A 22,210-nucleotide genomic window follows, 5' to 3' on the forward strand; every position below is an offset into this window, starting at 1 on the left:
TTCTATCCCGCAAAACTATCATTCTATGCAATAAACCTATCATTTTATCATTTTATCAGTCAGTCAAAAGTATCATTTTATCAACTCAGGGTATCATTCTATCGGGCAAAACTATCATTCTATGCAATAAACCTATCATTTTATCATTTTACGTGATATTTGGCGAAATTCAGAAATTAAATGAGGGAAATGACAGTTTTACCCCCGCGCTTTTTTTTATGAAGTAAATCTAAGTTTGAATTTCAAAACTATCATTCTATGTAATAAACCTATCATTTTATCATTTTACGTGATATTTGGCAAAATTCAGAAATTAAATGAGAGAAATGACAGTTTTACCCCCGCATTTTTTTTATGAAGTAAATCTAAGTTTGAATCTCAACCGCATGATTAGAAATATGTGTGGTCCAGATTTAGTTATAGGGTTATTACGATATTTAGGGGTTATCATATGATCACGACTCTATATATATATATATATATATATATAGTATATATATATATATATAGGATTGTGATCAATATCGAACCACTCTTAAACCTTAAACGCCGAACAACATCATTATATGATAACATGAAGTTCATTATAATGAACTAATAACAAACATATAATGAACTTCAGATTTCTAAATTATGAATGATGATGTCATTGTTTTTAAATCTCAGAATTCCCTATAATAAACTACAAATAAAGTTGTAATGAACTCCGCATTATTATATAATGATGTGTTTGGCGTTTAGTGTTTAAAACTAGTTTGATATATATAATACAACCCTATATATATATATATATATATATATAACAATCCGATCAATACAAAATCTTTAAAATAGTCGTACAGTATTATAAAGTGAAAAGAATAAAATTGCAAATGCCAGACTGGTATATAAGTTAGGTGAGGTGGATTGGATGCTTGGCTTGTAAACAACAGTAGTAATATTTGCTTTGTACAGAGGTTGGTTGCGTGAGCCTATCTTTCTTCTTCAATTCCTTTGATTTTTACGTCACCTAAATTATCAACGCTCTTGTTCACTTTTTCACATTAACTCTTTAGGTCATCCGTATCCATGTATCAATACTGTCTTTTAACCATTTCATCTCTTCACTATTTATGGGTCCACTGCACTTTTTATCTCATCTCTTAACTAAGAGACAACACATGCATTCATCCATCTCTTAAGGCCACCCGCAACCCGTCACGCGGGTGGCCCGTAATCCGTCACGCCGGGACTAGACGGCGGCGTGACGCGTTGCAGCGCCCCGTCTCGTCCCTAGCCCGCCGAGCGTTCCGTCCCGCCAAGACGGACGGCGAGACGTCTCGCCACGCGCCAGCGCGACGTGGTGCGCTCCGGCGCCGTGCGTGACGCCCACTCGCCGGCCCGCGAGTGGGCATCATCACGCTGACGCAATAAATCATTTTTTTAATTCGAATTAAAAAACGAAAAACGGTAATATTACCGTTAATATTACCGTTATTTATTTTTTTTTATTTTTTTTACTCTATAAATACTTCTAATTCATTCTCATTTCACACACAAATACACATCTATTCTTCCCAAATCATCTTCATTTCCTCTCCAATTTTCATCTAACCTCTCATCACAAAATGTCCGGCGACGAAAACTCTGACGGTGACGGTGACGGCGGGTTCGACATCAACGCGTTCAGCGACTGGGGGCATGTACAATGGGGTGAGTATTTTTTCGTAATCGATTTGTTAAGACATATTATTTAAATGGTAATACACATTTTGAAATAATTTAGACCAGTTTGTCCCAAAAATCAATGGTCACATCTTAGATTTGCACCTATAAATTACTCTCTCTGTCTCATTAAAATTAACGTTTTTCTTTTTTGAATTGTCTCATTAAAAATGAAACGTTTCCTAAAATGGAAACACTATCATATTTACTTTTTCATTTCTATTACTTTATTATCTCTTTATTAACTCATAAAACAACACTATATAAAATCTTATATCGAAAAATAAATACTTCATATCTAATAGAATAGAGGGTGTATAATGTTAACTCCTATTTAATACTCCCTAATTGTTATATAATACTAGTACTATATTGCATTCTATGTTGTACTTAGAAATTGAATACTACTACTAATATTTTAAGGAATAGATTAAGTGAGATAAAATGGTCTCAAAAGAATAATTGAAGTGAGATGGCATAGCCAATCATATGTATGGAATCACGTGCAGCAACGTGCTTTCTCTACCTCACCGCCGAACTCCATCGCATCTACTTACAGGATATACCAACCAATCACAGCTAATCTTCTTAATCACAACATTAAATAAATATCAATTTTATTTTAATATTATTTCTTGTTTGTTGTTATTCTTCCTCGGATTGGAGTTCAATTGGAACTTTTCTTTGTATCAAACGAATAAAGAGTTTTAAGAAATGAGAATAATTTTCTTCGGAGGAGGTAGTATTTGAACAAGTTTCATACTATATTTTATTAGCATTTATGTGAATCTGTGGTTAATTATGAAATGAAAGATCACGATATAAAAGTACTGAGATTGGATTCTATTTAAAAAGGGATTATCTGCCTATGCTTCCTTTTCATTTGTTTTTGTTTGGTAACGTGCATACTTTTCATATTGTTAGATTACTTTGGTATACGATAATCAATGTTTAGGCCTTTAGAATTAGGGTAAAATATAACCTAAAGTTTAATTCATTGGTGTCTTTTTAGTCGAATGTGCAATAATTAAAAATTGTTTTGCTTGTATTCATTGTGAGTATTTAATGTTAAAATTTCTCTAAAATTAAATGTCTTTTGACCGTTTATAAATTACATTTGTAATTAACGTAAATTGAGCTAAAGGGTCAAATTGAGAACCAAGTCGAGGCTACTTTTTTAGAGTAGAGTGTGAACTTCACACTACAAGTATATTTGTTCACATAATAACAAAGATTTTATTATTTAATCACATTAAAACATGAATATATTTGAGTTAAATTGTTTGTTGAACATTAATGTTAAATTCTTTATATAAACAAAAAGTAATTTAAATGAATTCGCACACTTCTTTGGATCCATATGGCGCAAAATATGTTTTGAGAGAACTTTTAAGTTATACTCCTTCCATTCGTCATTAAATATACTCCCTCCGTCCCAAGCTACTCGCACTTATTTCCTTTTTGGGCGTCCCAAGTTACTTGTACTCTTTCCATTTTTAGTAAAAATTTTCACCTACAGCCGTCATTTTTGACTTTCCTATACACTCATTCCTTAATCTCCGTGCCGAAAAGGAAAGGAGCGAGTAGCCTGGGACGGAGGGAGTACCATTTTTATTATCTCGTTTGTTCGTTAATAAATATCTTATTTCATTTTTACTTTTCTTGATAAGTGGACCATGTATTCCATGAATTCATTCCACTCAAATTTTACTATAATATCAATATATAAAAGTAAGTATCACATTCCACTAACTTTTCATATCCACTTTACTTATAAAGTTCAAACAAATTTTTAAAATCCATGCGCATCAAATATGAGACATTTAATCATGGACGGAGAGAATATACTATTGTAAAAATGCTAAATTTATTACTTTATACTACTTCTATCTTTAAAAAAGACCACATTTGCCATTTTGAAATATCCCTTAAAAATAGAACAATTCTGTACAATGAGACTTTTTTTTATCTCTAATGAAGTTGATCTCATTCTTCACTATCAATACTTCAATCACTTTTTTTTTCTATCACTTTTCTTTTATCATTTAAACATTAAAACTCGCGTTGTTTTAAATATTATCAATTTATGAAGGACGAAGGGAGTAGATAGTAAAATTACTAAAATATTCTCCAATTATTTCCAAACTTATCGGGAGCCAATGCCAATAGGTGGCTCAGCCTCATAACGTGTAAAACAAACAACATATACTTTGGTTGATAGAACTAAGTAGTAATAAAAATAGTCAAAGCTCCGATGCAGAGTGAATAACTTAACTTCAGCATCTCATTCAAATACTCAATACTTATGTTTGATGCATTTAAAGTACTAGTCAATAGCACTTAAGACAAAAAAAACAAGTTTATTCCACAAATCATGTACAAAAGATAAACATCAGTCTATCCAAAGTAATCTTAACAACAACAAATAAGTGAGTGAGAGATTGCTAGAAAACCAAGAATAATTAAAACACAACACCTTTTTTACACCTCCAATGTTACAATTTTCTACTCTTTACACCTCGAATAACTAGGGAGTTATGGTAGGATCCAGAGATCTAAGGGGTTCAGCCCCAGGCTGTTTCCCTTGTTGTTTCGACTGATGCAGGGACCAATACGAGTGCGCAGCCAAGACGCGATCCAACAGATCCTGTGGCACCGGCTCTCCTCTTCTTTGATGAGGAGATATACCAGCTGTGTGAACTAATGTCTTCCATTTATCCTGTGTAAACAACATAATCCAAATCACATGAGTGTAAAGCTAGTTTTTTTTATTTAATTAACAAATCCTCTTGGATCTAAGTCTATCCACACATCCCATGTGAAAGATTCCTTGGCCTTTAATGTAGATATTAAATCATGAGATTCAGTTGGTTATATTATAAGCCTACAAGTCTGTCTTATGCAGATCATATAAAAATTAGGACATCTCAACAGACAGAAGCAGAAAACAGGAAGAGAGAGACTCTAAACTCAAAAGGCCGAACAGTGTGCCAAGACAATTAATAAAACAATATAAGCAATATACCTTTAAGTCGACATACGTTCGGTGATCTGCATGCTCGAAAGCACCCATTTTTACATCGCGCCACCTGCATAAGCAAATAGTTTATTAGAAACAAATTCACGGGAACTACACTTGTATTGAGACAAGATTGTTTACTGCACTCTTACCTTCCGGTCCCAAGTCTTTCAACAGCTTCAACAAGCGCCTCAACTTCATCTACAGAAAATGGTCTCCTAGTTCTGCGCTGCGACAGTTCATTCTTTTTGGGTTTGGGGTTTGCTGGAGTTACTGCAAGCGACTCCGAGTTCATTGGAGAAACTGGAACTAATGCCTTGGAATCAAGAACTGTTCCATTCCCTGTCTCATTCGTAGGAGTCTGTGGGCCAGACATAAAGACACTGGTAACCACATCATCATCAACTTTACTTACGAAATGGGGATCTACTGAGGCATTCGAAATCCCTGAATCAACAATTGGAGTGGCAGGAGATCTGGAGAAGATGATAAACAAGAAGCAGGTGAAGTTGTTATGGAATTAAGAGATAAAACAATAACTTCAGCTCTCAATCTAAGGAGTTCAGAGATTTCATTGATGTGTCTACTAAGAGATAATGAAGAAAACAAGTTTAGGGATGGAATACCATCACCACCAAAACTAGACAGAAAACAAAGATAAAAGGGAGAAACACTAAAGAAATAATCATACCTCAGTAATTCCTGATCTGCATTACATTGCAATATTTTAGTATGTTTTTTCGTAGTCTTGGTAGAGCAAATATTTGTAAAACTCGGCTCTAATGTAAAACCCAGTGTGTCATGATCACCACTCTGAGAAATACCAGCCTGCTGCAAAGTTCTGCTGTCATCCCGAACTTTCTTCCCTTGAAGAACTACCCCAACTCGTACTCCACCTCCAAGAATAGCAGTAACTGCCTCCATCACAGTTCTCTAAAAAAATGTAGGATAGCAGATAACTTAATATTTCTTTGAATAAATGTAGCCAGCCTAGGGAGTTAGTTACAGGAGTAACATATCAGGAAAGTGAACAGACACAAACCTTCAGAGAACCAACACTAGCAGTTTCAGGGAGCTCAATGTAAAGTTCTGGAACCTTAAAGGACTTAATGCTGAACTTCACTGAAAGAAGAGATGCCACAAGTGTAAGAACTTCTTATGTCAACAAAGAGAGATAAAAGACGGAAACTGAGTGTTATGGAAGGAGCGGAATTAGGATAATTCTAATACCATGAGGATCCTCGCCTTTTTTGTGGCCTTTCACTGTAGGAGATGCACCACTCACTGCATGATATAGCAATACTTATTTAGATATATATAACACCAACAGAAATATTTTCAAATAAAAAGTATGATAGAGGACCTCTTTCCAACATGATGCCCGAGTTACATTTATCCTTGCACATCCCCTTCTCGGATGAGTTAGACATGCTATTACTACTGGCCTCCTGAACATGTGAAACTGTGCCCCTGTGATCAAACAGTTTCCTTTTCTTAATGGATGATTGTAGACATCTCTCGTGAGTGTAAATTCTCTTCCTATGTTGGTATAATGACTTCACTCCATCCCCTGAAAAACCAAAGAGCAAACAGAAAGGGATACAGTTAGTTTGGATAAGGAGAATTATATGCTTGTGCAGACTAGATTACTGAATGCAGAAAAGTTGAGCAAATCAAAATCAGATAAGCAAGAAACCACCACTTACTAGAGTTATAGAGTTCACAACTCCTTAGCTTTGGAGCCATCTTCCTGTACTTGGATGTCAGCATCTTCCTTATTCTTCGGTGACCAGTGCGTGGCTGTGGCCTAAAGGGCCTAAACTTGGTGCTAAGTTTATTGCACCCAAAATAATTATCGTCATCATCTCTAATTCCTAATTTTACAGCATTCCACTGCTTTTGCAGTGGAGTATAAGGAATGGGGTCCCTGTACAAGGGCAACTGTACACTATTATCTGACTTAATTAGCATATTATTATTCACACGTTCTCCAACATGATCCTTTCCATTCAAAGTGTTAATGTTATCCTCCGAATGCATGCCTTGCTGACCCTCTGCCCTAAGATTGATATTATTACCAACAGAGACAGAGCCCCCAACTTCACAGTTGGTATTTCCATCTGCATCAAAGTCTAGTTTTTTGAGGACATCAGGACTTGCAAACACAGAAATATTTTCCAAGAGAGAATCAGTATCTATTTGTGGTAGTCCCTTAAATTCGGATGAGAGGTCGGGCTCCTGAACAGATGTTTCAGGCATAAAAGAACTCTCAGCACAACTTCCGTGGTCAATGCTCTCTGATTTTGGAGTTTGCTCATCCTTAGGCTGCCCCTTCACATTCTCATTTTTTAAAGTACTGGCATGAGTTTCTACATTACTTGAAACAGAACTTTCGCTCTCCTGCAACAACTTACCAGCTACAGCTGCGAGTAATTCAAAGGCACAAAGTTTGTTCTCCTCGACTGAATTCTTGTGTGAGTATCTCCTCTGGGATAGCAAACAAACATCAGATGCCTGGTCACACACTGAATACTATGGAAAGCAATGGGAAACATTGTTACCCTGATTGATCTGGGAGCTTTGGGAATAATGGGGGATCGACGACCATTGAACCGATAATCCAGCCTCTTTTTCGGTACCATATTCTAGGAAGCATGCCACTACAAGATCTCCAGTTCAAGAAATATGATGTTGCCAAATCACCTTTAACCTACAGGACATTCAACACGACGTTTTATGAAGATAAAGAAACAAGAGCATATCAAAGAGCAGCTAGGAAGCTAGAGATCCATAAGTAAAGACACCCAACAGGAATAGAGAGAGAGGGAGAGGGTAATTACTGCCCCATTTCAGAAAACATTATGAAAAACTCTACAATCCATAATGCAAGACAAACAGAGCATCAACAATCGTTCACACATCAAACATATGCGTTGCAAATCTAAAATCGAAAAGATCATCGAGAAGTCAGATCTAAAATGAAAACATAGTGGTGCAATGAAATGAAAAAGAGGAGACTTGCGTGTCTATTACTAGCAGAAATACATAATGAGATCACTCAACTAGAAAATAAAGAAAGTTATCCTGATCGATACAGACAAAATCTTCTGTTTCTAAACAGTTCATCGCAATTAATTGACGTCTCGTACAATTCAAATAAATATGTTTACTCAAAACGAAACGAAACAATTAGAACGAAAAAAGAGAATTCTCTCCATCCACAGCTTTTAGGCAACCAATGTTAAATTCGGCACTCATCAGATCCAATTATATGTTTCCAGAGCCCGATCAGCTCCCGGACCACACCAAATTTGATATTACAGATACAATATACACACAATACATATAACATCACGAAATAAAGCAGAAATGAAGAAATCAAAGCAATAAAATTGTTATCCAGAATCAACACTCGGTTATAACGAAAACTCATTTTCCGATTCTAATAGCATCAATCAGCCAAAAAATCCCAGAATTCCACAAATTTGATCAGATCTCAGTGGGATCAACTTGAATTTCCATGAAATCAGACGATCAAAAGTGCAAAATAAGCAAAAAAAACCCAGAAGCTTACCAGATTCCGCATTAGAATTACAAATCCAGAAGCGAATAGGATATATATAAAAAATGCCCAAAATGGCGCACCAACAACACACGCAAGAGAATAATGTAAAATAAAAATACACACCAAAAAGTTACCTGATGAATAATTTAACTAAGGAGATAAGTTCTGGACGTCTGTTTATATACAGTATTGAAAGTAAAAAGAAATCGAATTTGGAGAATTTGGTAATAGAAAAGTAGAAAATGGGGGAGAAAAGAAGAGCGAGAGAGAATTGGGTTTGGGTAAACCAGCTTGAAATAGTGCTTAAACTTCTGCGAGGATTCGTTTTTATATAACTTGAATCCAAGGCCAGGGGCAAATTGGAATGTGCCGAATCACATGGTATTTGATGTGTTATTTTTGGAGAATGTATTCGATTAAATTATAAATAAAGAAAATTGGATTAATTGTTATTGTTAATATACATAAAATCGTAGATACTAAATAATGGCATGTTAAATTGTTTGAGGCAAATTACTACCCCCGAAATAGAAGTCTTATTTAGTTTTGGTACAGGCTCTGAGAAATGTAACGAAAAATGAATTGAATAAATTAGTGGAATATGGATATCACTTATATTTATTAGTTTTATAACAAAATGTGAGAGGAATAAGTTAGTGGAATGAGAGACCTATTTACAATTTATAATAAAAGTGAATAGAACTCTTATTGTGGGACGGTGGGAGTACTATATACTACTCCACTCCTTATGTCGCATAATGCTATTCACTCTTTCATTTTTAGTTCGTCTTATAAGATAATGCATTTTCTAATTTTAAATTTTTTTTCTCTAATGAGGTGAGAACTATTCTCTTTAAATAATATTTTAATTATTTTTACTTTTAATTTTTTTTATTTTATTAATTGTGTTTTAAAATTCATGTCCAATCGAAAATGTATACTCTCGTGGGAAGCAAAGAGTATAAGAGAGAACCATGAAAAAAGTGCTGAATCAAAGGGAGGAGTCTCTGGGTGAGGAATGGAGGGTGAGATTTGATGCCTTTATATTTTCCTAAATTTAGTAAATTAGTTAAGTATTGGAGTTGATAAATGCTATTGTACAAACATGTATACCATAAAGTTTATTAATTGTAACTGGTCGGTAGTGGTGGGGGATGGGTGGTTGTAAGTTGTAACCAAGAATTGGATGCTTGGACCACTTCCTAACCATTCTCAAAGACCAAAACCCTATCCATCTCTAAGATAGAATGTGCCACCTGGCATTGGTCACTCTATTTTCTTGTATATGAAATCTAATACTAATTCATAATCAGATTTTAATTATAATCATGTGCTTTTTTAAATGATAATAAAGTTTGTTGCGTAATATAAAAGCTGGTTGTATACTACATTTGTTTACTTTGTGATTGTAGAGTAATGAGATTCTAACCTAAACAGTCACTTAAGTGCCTAAACTTACCGACCAATGTGAAGAGGTTATTAGACTTGATTAAGTATTGCTAGGTTGTTCTAGATTAGGTGTGTTATAACGGTTAGTCTCGTGAATTAATGTAGACAACTTTTTTAGTTTTGTTAGTCAAAATTGGTCTAAATTAATGGGGAACTTCTATTTAATTAGGTGATTGATTCATTTTTATTCTTATTTGAATAGCATGTATTTAAATACAAAATTAATAAAATAAGAAAGATAAAAAGAAAAGTGTGCTAGTGAAAAATGGTCTCAGCCCAATTAGAGAGAAAAATATTTCCTAAAAAGGTATTTTTGGGGTGTGTGTAGAGTGTGGTAGGCGGTAAGTGTAGAATGAATCTTAACCCTAGCCTTTTTTCTCCAAAAATCGTGTTTCAGCAAAATTAATTCGCCAAAACAGCGCACTCGACCGCGTGAATTTATAAGGGTAAAATTCACCCGGGTGAATTTACAGGGTAATAATTCACCCGGCCGCGTGAGATTTTCCGGACAGTGCAGTGTTCGTAAAACGGCCATAATTTCTTCTACGAGACTCCGATTGAGGCGTTTAAGATACCCACACGAAGCTCTCCTAAGACGAAGAGAATGATATGCATTGGGGGCTGATTGGACTTCAAAATCTCCAATAAAATTGTCTCAAACCAAGGCTGCTGCACATCAACATATTTTGTATCTTTTTCTACACATTCTTAACAAAATGGTCTACATACCAACATAATAGACAAAATATGATCAAATTCATAAAAACCCACCTTCTAAAACCATGTAAAATCAAAGTATGTCAATGCCAGTCATGCCACGCAATTGGTCTCTGGACTATCTTACCAACATGGAAGATGTGAAATGTATGTAGTGCTTTTATTGTTTCTCGTGTTACTATGTACTGAGCATGTTGTGTGATATTAGCATTTATTTCTTTTCAACACAAATAAAATGTTATGCAATTCATTCTAGTCAATTCTCAGCAATAACAAATTTGAAGGACTAAATTATGTTGACAGGAAACATAATCTTAACATTTTAACCTGTTCACTTAACTTCATTAGAAAATGAACAGATAAATAACTTGGTCTTAAATGGAACGGTATGGCCCACATGTAAATAATGAATATTAGTTGCTGAGAGTGAAGGAAAACAAGTGTAGAAACAAGCTGGAAAAGATCAAAGCTCCAAAGCTTCAGGAGCCATCGGATCGTGCGCGCCATCTCTGAGTTTAATTCTCAGCCGTCGATCCAACTAGCCATTGGGTTGCAACAGAATTTAAATAGGTTGTTTAGCTTTGGGAGTTAGTGTTGTTTTTAGCTCTTCTTTTAGTTTCCATATATGAACAAGGATGGATTGGAATCACTTGTAATACACAGCTCGATTCAATAGTTTCACAAGAAAGCAATACAATAGTTTTTCCTTCAAGAACCATGTTCATCTTTCGATCGTGTTCCTCGATAATATTCCAACAAGTGGCGTCGTCCGTGCGAAATCCGGCTAGAGTATCGATCGAAATCAGATTCAGGCGAAGTAGATGATGGCTTCAAGATTCGAAGCAGAGAAATTTACTGGGAAAAACGACTTCAGCCTTTGGAGGATGAAGATGAAGGCGATGTTGATCCAGCAAGGTTTGTCGGATGCTCTGACGCCGGCGAGCAAGGAAGGCGAAGGCCAAGTGCTCGATGAAAAGGCCAAGGCGAAGCATGCAGAGATCTTTGCGAAGGCACATAGCATGATTGTGTTGTGTTTGGGCGACAAGGTGTTGCGAGAGGTAGCAAAGGAGACAACTGCGGCTGGGATTCTTGATAAGCTTGAAGACTTGTACATGACTAAGTCTCTTGCGAATCGACTCTTTATGAAGCAGAGGTTGTATTCATACCGTTTCTCGGAGGATAAGAGTAACAATTGGAGGATTTTGATAAGGCAGTGGATGATTTGGAAAACATTGACGTTTCTATTGGTGATGAAGACAAGGCTATAATGTTATTAAATGCCTTGCCAAAATCCTATGATCAGCTGAGGGACGCCATACTTTTTGGAAGGGAAGGCACGGTCACCTTGCAAGAAGTTTAGAACGCTCTAAGGGCCAAAGAATTGCACAAGAAAGGCTGCAAAGTGGCTGAAGTTGTTCCAGAAAGTCTCAATGTCAAGAAGTTCAAAGCCAAGAAGAATTTCAAGAAAATTGGTGAGAATAGTAAGGCATCCTCAAATGATCAAAAGGAGACACGATCTTGTCATTGGTGCAAGAAGCCGGGTCATCTAAAGAAGGACTGTTTCGCTTGGAAAAGGAAGCAAGCTGCTGAATCTGGACAAGGGAAGAACACCACTGATTTTGTGGAAGAAACTGAGGATTCCCCTGAAGTCTTGAATATAATGGCATATGAGGATGGGAGTTCATGGATTCTTGACTCGGGATGTAGCTTCCACATATGTCCATGTGTGGAATTCTTCACTGATTTGAGAGAGTCAACTGGCACAGTGATACTTGGAAACAATCAAGTGTGCCATGTTGAAGCTACAGGCAATGTGAAACTCAGGTCTGAGAAGATTTTAAGTGATGTTAGGCTGATTCCAATTGTGAAAAGAAACCTTATATCACTAGGAATGCTTGAGAAGAAGGGATACACTTTTGAGTCCTCAGATGGAGTGATGAAGATCAAAAGGGGCACCACTGTAATCATTCATGGAGAGAGGAAAGGAAGCCACTACTATTTGTGTGGAGCTGCGGTTAGGATCAGTAATGTGGTCTTTAATGAATCTGTAATGCTCTCAAGAAGTCAAAAAATGATGAGAGGCCTGCTGCAGTGTCTGGTGAAACTATAAGTTCTGAGGTGGAGTCTGAGGAATTGGTTCCAGGTGGAGCTGATGGAAGTAATGATGACCACCCACAAGAAGGATCAGAAGTAGAACCTGAAGATCTCAGCCAATATCAGTTGGCTCGGGATAGAACCAGAAGAAAGAATATCAAAGTTCATGCCAGATATGCTGATTCAGAAATGCTTTATTTTGCATTATGTGTAGCTGAGGAGGTGGAGTTTGGAGAACCAGCCACATATAAAGCTGCCATGGAATGCAAAGAAAGAAGTGAATGGATGAAAGCCATGGTTGAAGAAATAGATTCCCTGCTGAAAAATGGCACATGGATATTAGTAGACAGAGTTGAAGGAAGAAGGATTGTGAGCTGCAAGTGGATATTCAAAAAGAAATTGGAGTCTGCTGATAATGTGAAAATCAGATATAAGGCTAGACTTGTAGCAAGGGGCTTTACACAGGAATATGGAGTTGATTACAGTGAGGTTTTCTCTCCTGTGGTGAAGCACACATCTATAAGAACTCTCTTGGCTGTGGTTGCAAGGCTGGACTGGGAACTGGAGCAACTCGATGTAAAAACAACTTTTTTGTATGGAGATTTGGTGGAGACAATCTATATGCAACAACCAGAGGGCTTTGCTAAAGCTGGAGAGGAAAACAAGGTTTGTCTATTGAAAAAGAGCATCTATGGCCTCAAACAAGCTAGTAGGCAGTGGCATATCAAGTTTGATGATCATATCATGAAAAAAGGCTTCATCAGATCAAAATATGATGAATGCGTTTATATCAAGAAGAGAGGGGGTCTGGTGTATGTAGATGATATGCTAGTTGCTGGCTCAAGCAAGGAAGAGATTCAAGAAATAAAGGATGATTTGAGATCAGCTTTTGACATGAAAGATCTGGGAAATGCTAGAAGAATTTTGGCCATAAACATAGTCAGGAACAGATCCAAGAAGGTGATATGGTTGAATCAGTCAGATTACATATCAAGATTGGTGAGGAAATTCAAAATGCAAGATACAAAGCCAACAACAACTCCTTTGGCTCAACACTTCAGACTGTCTGTGGAGCAAAGGCCAGAGACTGAGCAAGAGAGATCTGAAATGCATAAAATCCCCTATTCCAATATTGTAGGGTGTATCATGTATGCAATGATCAGCTCGAGGCCAGATGTAGCTCAAGCCATCAGTGTGACTAGCATATTCATGAGTGATCATGGCAAGGAACACTGGTAAGCCTTGAAGTGGATATTGAAATACTTGAATGGAGCAGGAAATGTTGGAATCTTGTTCAGAGGAAGTGAGGAGGTAAAGGGGGATGCATTGGTGGGATATTGTGATAGTGACTATGCAGGGAACGTTGACAATAGAAAGTCCCAGTCATGCTACATATTCACTCTATATGGAGATGCGGTGAGCTGGAAATCTAGCTTACAAAGTGTGGTTGCATTGTCTACGACAGAGGCTGAATATATAGCCTTGACAGCAGCTGTGAAGGAGTCATTTTGGTTGAAGGGAATAGCTGCAGATTTTGGTGTGATTCAAAGGGCAGTGGCCATTGGTTGTGACAACAACAGTGCCATCAGTTTAGCCAATAATCATGTGTTTCATGAAAGAAGCAAGCACATAGATGTGCGTTTTCATTTCATCAGAGAAGAGATAGAGAAAGTAAGGGTGAAAGTGTTCAAAGTAGACACTTTGGAAAATCCGGCCGACATGCTCACCCAAACTTTGCCGAGGGAGAAGTTTGAGGTGTGTTTGAAGTTGGTTGGGATGTGTAGAAGAAGTTGATCGCTCAACAAATAGTATTCAAGGTGGAGATTGTAAATAATGAATATTAGTTGTTGAGAGTGAAGGAAAACAAGTCTAGAAACAAGCTGGAAAAGATCAAAGCTCCAAAGCTTCAGGAGTCGTCGGATCGTGCGCGCCATCTCTGATTTTAATTCTCAGCCGTTGATCCTGTTGGGGTTTGGAGCCCCTTGCACAGCGGAAGACTTGTACAAACAAATAAATCAGACGTAGGATCTATTTGACAGATTACGGGATTAATCAATTCACATGTTAACACAAAATTGCATGCTAGAACGCAAATAATTCATGCTCATAGAATATAAATCCTAAACATGAATTCTACGGAGTTAGCCAATTTACCTCGTTGATTCTCCAAAGAATCGTCGATAGCTCGCGCCTTCTCCACGATGATCTTCATTACTAGACCACGGATCTTCTGACTGGTGTCCCGAACTGTATTCCGAAACCAGTGTGGGCTGATCTTATCGAAACACTAGGACTCGAATAAAGAAGACAGAACTTTTTCACGGAGGAGGAGCTGAAGATCTCACGGAGGAGAAAATTGAATGAAAAAAATCGTCCCCCTCTTAATAATTAGAGTGGGCGAATATTTTCGTAAAAATTGTATTTTCTGTCTCATTTATTCTCCTATTTATAATAGTTACATATTGTGCCCAGTCAGGGATCTATGAAAGGTTTTGGATATGAGATCCCCCAATTAGCCTTTTACTAATTAAATTGAACCCACAATTTAATACAAGCTTATATTGGAATATTACGAGCAGCCACTATAGATGTAATATTGAACTCCCCATCCAAATCCGAAATTATAAGTAATCCGGGTTTCCATTTTATTTATTATTTATTTCCCGCGCTTAAGATATAAATGTCCATTAATTAATTAAAGTCTGCTATGGACTTAATTAATTAACATCTTATTAATTCCAAGAGTAGACTTAGCAAGAAACACTTATTTATTATTCATAGAGTAATAAAACTCCAACTGGCCAGTTTTCGAATAATAAAACCTTGTTCAAGCTCCTCTTGAGGACATTATCAAACGAGACTCTCCTCGTGCACGATTCAACATAATAGCAATCCTAACACCACTAGATAATGATCACCACTACCCAATATACCTGGATCGTTGGGTGATGAAAAACCCGCACCTTTGGTAAGTCAAAGTAGTAGATACTCAATGTCGTATGCTCAATGCTAACGTATGTAGATTAAGAAATTAATTATCAAGACCTCGTCTTTCAGTAGATAGCATAAAGACTCGTCTTGTTGTTAGATCCATTCAGTGCTATACCACACCAAAGTCATCTTATTTCAATATGGCTTAGAAATAATCGGACTGACATTGCAACCTTTCACGATAGGTAGCCAAAGCCTATCTAGGTTGTGAAATTCTTCTTTCTCTTTTGCAAAGCATTGCATAGAACCGACTGTAGTTACCTTAAAGTGGACGACGCCCACAACCAGTCTACTAAGCAAAAGACTTAGGCTTTGTTTACTTCTTATGCATTTAAATGTTTATAAAACATCTTATAAACGCACAAGCAAACACAATGTGATAATATACTGATTCTATTCGTGCGAAATGCTCTAATAATACTGAATCGAGTCAAAAGTGGATTGTAGAGTTTTTCCGTACACAAGCAAGATTCTATTCGTGCGAACTCGCTCGAAACATGCTTTTCAGTATACTAAACCTAACAATCTCCCACTTATACTCAGAACATGCTTTCGAGTATACCCACTGCCAAAAACTCTCCCACTTATACACAAAGCAGGTATTGGAGCTAAATATATCGAACTACCATTCATTTCACATCATGTTTGAAACATGTTGCCACAAAGGCTTTTTTCCGTGAAAAATCTGCTTGGTTGTTCTCTGATAATATCTTTTGCGTCACTATGTCTTTGCTGCATACTTGATCTTTAATTAATTTCATCTCTCTATGTGATTGTTTAGCTTATGATCTCGTGTTCCTCTTGAGTTAGCCTTTGCTAGAGTAAAAATACTCATAGGTATACTCAAACTTACGATTAAAGCTACTAGGAGTATACTCCTAATGTAAACACATAAACTGAGGATGACTCACTCGATCACTGATTAGTCATAAGACTTAGTCAGTGTAACCCTAAGGACATTACATGAATGACTGGTAAACTAGAATATAGCGATTAGTCTTTCTCAAGTACTATGGTATATTCATTACCTCAATCAAAGTCCTTTGCCATGGTTAATATGATATACACTTGTTATGCATGAGCACAACTAATATCAAACTTAGTACACATCATAGCATACATGAGACATCTATCTGCAGAACTAGTCTCATAATTCTTGTTCTCACTAAGCGTCAAACGACACTTGACTAGAGACAAGACAATTCCATCTTGAAAGGTAAAAACCTTTGCATGGAAATTCTAATGCTAAAATGTTCCAAGTTATGTGTAGATATAAGATTCCTAAGAGAATCTCAACATTCTTTCTAGCAATCTTAAAGACTTAGATGCTTAGAATGTAATTAGTTTCTCTATAATCCTTTATCTTAAACTGGGTAGACAACCAGTTTCCTACGCTAGATGCCAATCTTAGTTGTTTGCAACTTTTGTAGATTTCATCATCGTAGAGTACCAATAATACCATATTTAATGCACTTTCAACTTCCTTGTGCTTACTACACACTTAAAGAGCACATGTCAAATTCCAAACATTTGACAATCTCGACAAAACACTTATCTCTGATTTAGATGCTTGCCTAAGACCACAAAGGTCTTCATAAGCTTCTAATCATGTGTTTCTTGCCCTCTATTACATACCCATTAGGATGTTCCATGTAGATGATTTCTTCAAGACTTCTATTAATAGAAAGCTGTCTTGACAATCATGATACATACATTCTAATTATGTAAGTGCTGATAGACAATAGGATCGAACAAATCTTGGCACAACGACAGCGAGAAGATGATATTTTTCTTTGGGCATAGCCCATTGTCATTGTCTAGCCATTTGAGATCCACATTTACACTTGCAAATGTACTAGCTCCCACTGACTGACACAGCCTGTAGGTAGTATTGCAAGTCTTGTAAAACATGTTGTCTATCTAAGATTGTAGTTTGGAATCTATCACCTTTCTAAGGATGAATATCCAAATGAACCAATTATACTTTGTAGTTAAAGGGATTATGTTCAAGTTAATCTAAGACCGAGTCTTTCGACACTCTTAGACCCATGAACTTGTCATGTTCATGGGAACGCTCCCACTACGACATGGTTCTAACAATCTTAGGTGTTGAAGTTGATTTTATTAGTGCAAAAGTTTCTAATGGTATGACTCTTTGGTAATATGGAAAATCCGATATCTCTCTATGTCCTGAGAGTTATCACGCTATTAGGCTTTTAGTTCTATTCTTGATCTTCATACAAGAATTATATCTTTGAAGATTACAGAACTTATAATCTTACATCATTTGGGACAACCTTAAAACATACCTCAGTACTCAACTCCAATTACTTGGATATCTTTCCAACATGCGTTGGAACAACATTACACCTTGAGATGTGCTAGACTAGAGTCACTCTAGTCCACAACTCGTGTTTTGTAGAAGGTACTGGTGATGGTAGTTTCTTTAAGGTGTATCTTGTTGTATCTAACGCTTATCCCATCAATGATAAGATTTTCATGAGTACAACTCATCACTTGATCAAACTTGTCTTAGAAAGACTTCGATTCCTTCTTACATAACTATCCCATTCTTTGAAAGAATGCTTGGATTCGTTAATGGAGATTAGACTCCCACTACTGATCATAATGCTTTGCTCGTCTTCTTATTGGTGTAAACCATTGAGACTTGCTAGTCTTTCTACGTTGCACTTTTATAAGTATTCTGAATCATAGAATTCTAACTCATAGTGCATCAGATAGACATTCTTGACTTTCAAGCTATTTAACAAATAAATTGTTAAAAACTTGATAGTCTAGATCAGTTTGAACAATAACTAAGTATTTTCTTGGCCTTAAGACTAAGAGCCATAAACACTTTATCATTCATTGTTTAAGAAGTCGATGTGTTGTTTATTACCCAATCTTGTTGCATCTGTATTGTTTCAATACTATGATGCCTTAAACATCAACCATAAAACAATAGTTGAGCATTAAGAGCTCCCACTACAAAAAAATCCTAACTGGATCAAGATCTCTTACTTAGAAGTTGCATTGTCATGTAAGTCATTGTCCTTCTATAAAAGAGGTCAATCCAACTTACAAAGCATCTTTACTCGCTTTAGACAAACTTTGATGACAATTCAGGCTCTCCCATTTCCATATCTAGTCTTTTGTTCAAATGAACTAGGACTTAGGAAAAATGCAGCCTTCATGAATTCGTCATCTATCATGTTACTTTCCTCTAACAGTAATATAACGACTAATATTCTGAAGGTTTTCTACTTTTCAGTTAAACCTTCTTGTAGTCATTTCTTATTACTTTAGGCGATGACTTGAGTCAGAAAACTATTTGAGTGATCAAAAGATCCCTCAAAACATTCTGTCCCTCTAGGATATTCCAATAGAATCATCTTGACAGATTCTATTAATATCAAACTTTCATCGTCACTAACCAAGACTTGTCGTGCTACTTAAAAGAAAATAGCTTGACCTTATTCCTCAAAGAACTTGTCAAGTACATGCAAAAAGCATTCTTGAACAATCTTCGTAGAATTATGTCGAGGAAATAGAGGACATGAATTATTGAGTATAAACTCCCAGTTTTAGCGATGAGAATCTTATCCATTTACATTTCCAGTCCACATAATTTTGGCATTCGAGTTTATTCCATTAAGATTGCAGACAAAATATGAATGACATAATGAAGATTTGGCAAATAAACTTATTATCACATACTTATGCTCAATACATAATCGCAAATAACCACAAAACAATTATGTATCTTGCAACTGTAAAATTAAAATTTTGTACCCTCCAGAGGAAGTCAATACGCATTAAAATCTTACAATTTTACTGGTCACAATACCGACGAATAGTCCAGAGACCACAGAGTGGCATGGCCGCCTAATGTTGCCTAATCAAGACCACCGAATTTAGCATTACAGAGTCTCATTTCTACAACACACTCCCATAACAATGCTCATGTGCTGCTAACAAGATCAAGCTATCTCATAAATTCTATGTGAACTTCTGAATCTCGCAGTTTCTTAGGATTATTGTCCCCACAGAGCAGGTGGCGATAATATTGGAAACCACATTCTAGTTCATACTATTTATTTTCGAGAAATCCGCCCTCATGAACTCGCTATTTCTTAGGATTATTGTCCCCACAGAGCAGGTGGCGATAATATTAGAAAAAAGCTTCATAAATTGCAGACCAATTGATGGAGACCATATACAACGCACTTGTTGTAATTATCGCTTAGATATTTTATATGGTTTTTGCATAATTATCACATAAGCAGATAAAGCAGATAATCCACTTACAAAGATAAACACCAAATAAACAGATAAATCCATTTAATGCATGACATTTAAACACACTGGATAATTAATGACAATTATTTAATGTTTATCTTGGATATTAATTATCCAAATTCATTTAGGATTTATCAAGATAGTGTTAACTATCTAAATCCATTTAGAGTCATTCTAGATTTTATTTCGATAAAATCAAATCCTTCAATTCAAGATAACGTTGATCTAGGATTATCATTATTTAAATCGTTCTAGGATATTACTAGACAGAAACAATTCCATCATAATCTATACGATAAATAAAATCCAACCAACCAAGATTTATACAAATCTTAATTCTATTTAGAATAGATATCTAGAATATATCATACATTACTTAGGATTTCTTAGATAAATAAGTTTATCTAAATCCAATTAAATAAGGATTTTCTTATATATTATCTTTATCCTAATCTATCTAGGATATAAATCCAAAAGATAAGGATAACTTGGATTAATGCTTATTTTAATCCATCTAAAATTTGTCATAATAGAATTAAATCTATTCAAATCTATAGGATAAAATAAATTAATATTAATATTAATCCTAATCCATCTAGGATTTATTCTTGGAGTAAATCCATATAAATCCATAGAATTAGATAATATTATATTATAATTATTCAAATCTATCTAAGATTTATCTAGGAACAAATCCTCATAAATCTATAAGGTAAGAATAAAATATTATATTATCACTATCCAAATCCAACTAGAATTTATCTATGAATAAATTCATATAAATTCATAGGATAAGAATAAAATAATATTATCATTATCTAAATCCAACTAGGATTTGTCTAGGATTTGTCTAGGATTAAATCCATATAAATCCATAGGATATAGATAAAAATTAGATTATTATTTTCCAAATATAACTAGGATTAATCTAGGAATAAAATCCATATAAATCCATTAAATAAGGAAAGAATCTAACTAATCCAAGATTTGATTCATAATCAAATCTCATATAATATATAAAATCCTCAAAAGATATATTCAAATCTTATTTCCATATTAATCTTAAATTATTTCCAAAATTGAATCCAAGGTTTGGAAACCCTAATCAAAATTGGAAAGCGAAGTCACGGAATCGAGGTGATGCGACGTCGCGCGGGTGGGACCCGCGCGAGCGTCGCGCATAGGGTAAACCCTAATCTTGCGTCGTCGTACTCGAGTCCGGGAAACTGCCCGCGAAGGGCTCCCACTCGAATCACGGCTGCTACTCTCCGTAGCTGCCGGCGCCGCTCATGGCAGACTGCCGTCCTCGGCTGCTGGAGCGCGTCATCGTCGGATTGCTGGCGCTGCACTGCGGGATACCAACGCTGCTGTCACTGCGTCGTCGCACCCGCCGCTGCTGATGCTGCACAGCCACCTTCGCAGTGCTGCTGCTGACTCGTTTCCACACTGCCGCGTCGCTGCTGCAGTCCGTCGATGACACAGCTGCTGTCCGGCGCTGCTGTCCGAAGATACAGCAGTTGCTGCCGGAGCTGCTGTCCGTCGCCAACTCTCTTGCTTCTGTCGACTGTCGAGTCTGGGAACTGCCCACGAAGGACTCCCACTCGACTCGCGAGCTCGCCCAACTTGACGTCTCCGACGCTGCTGCGTCGACGTCGCTCCGCCGGCGCTGCCCGTTCATCGCTGCTGCGGTGTCTTCAATTCGAGAGTCGAAGTCGAATTGACTCACAATTCACGAAAACAAAATTTCGTTCATGCATGTTTTCAAAACCATTGGAGTCAAACTAATCATTACCACATAATTATTATGTTATAATTACAAATAGTAGGAATTAGATTCCACATGTTACGACTCCAACAATCACGGAAAAACACAACGCAATTCATCCATCCACGCAATGGTCAAAACATGCATTCAAGCAACTCACATAACATGAAATTAATCCGCATAATCAGAGCAAAAAATTGACTCTGATACCAATTGTTGGGGTTTGGAGCCCCTTGCACAGCGGAAGACTTGTACAAACAAATAAATCAGACGTAGGATCTATTTGACAGATTACGAGATTAATCAATTCACATGTTAACACAAAATTGCATGCTAGAACGCAAATAATCCATGATAATAGAATATAAATACTAAACATGAATTCTACGGAGTTAGCCAATTTACCTCGTTGATTCTCCAAAGAATCGTCGATAGCTCGCGCCTTCTCCACGATGATCTTCATTACTAGACCACGGATCTTCTGACTGGTTTCCCGAACTGTATTCCGAAATCAGTGTGGGCTGATCTTATCGAAACACTAGGACTCGAATAAAGAAGACAGAACTTTTTCACGGATGAGGAGCTGAAGATCTCACGGAGGAGAAAA

The 22,210-nt window shown here is 36.4% G+C and overlaps 1 protein-coding gene across 2 annotated transcripts; it reads right to left on the reverse strand.

Annotated features, from left to right (window-relative positions):
- Nucleotides 1-4,044: 4,044 nt before the first annotated feature.
- LOC121745446 (telomere repeat-binding protein 4-like) lies at nt 4,045-8,590 on the reverse strand. 2 transcript variants are annotated; one of them, XM_042139361.1, is made up of 10 exons: nt 8,423-8,590; nt 7,285-7,433; nt 6,430-7,210; nt 6,087-6,293; nt 5,954-6,007; nt 5,766-5,845; nt 5,415-5,656; nt 4,876-5,199; nt 4,730-4,793; nt 4,045-4,423 (listed from the first exon to the last, which is right to left on the reverse strand). In XM_042139361.1, the coding sequence occupies exons 2-10, from the start codon at nt 7,363-7,365 to the stop codon at nt 4,232-4,234; spliced, it is 2,025 nt and encodes a 674-aa protein (XP_041995295.1). In that variant the 5' UTR covers nt 7,366-7,433; nt 8,423-8,590; the 3' UTR covers nt 4,045-4,231. The 2 variants fall into 2 exon arrangements, with proteins under 2 accessions (XP_041995295.1, XP_041995296.1); XM_042139362.1 differs by lacking the exon at nt 8,423-8,590 and adding an exon at nt 8,298-8,400.
- Between the last annotated feature and the right edge of the window lie 13,620 nt (nt 8,591-22,210).

Source organism: Salvia splendens, chromosome 8, assembly GCF_004379255.2.
Source record: "Salvia splendens isolate huo1 chromosome 8, SspV2, whole genome shotgun sequence".
Lineage (NCBI taxonomy): Eukaryota > Viridiplantae > Streptophyta > Magnoliopsida > Lamiales > Lamiaceae > Salvia > Salvia splendens.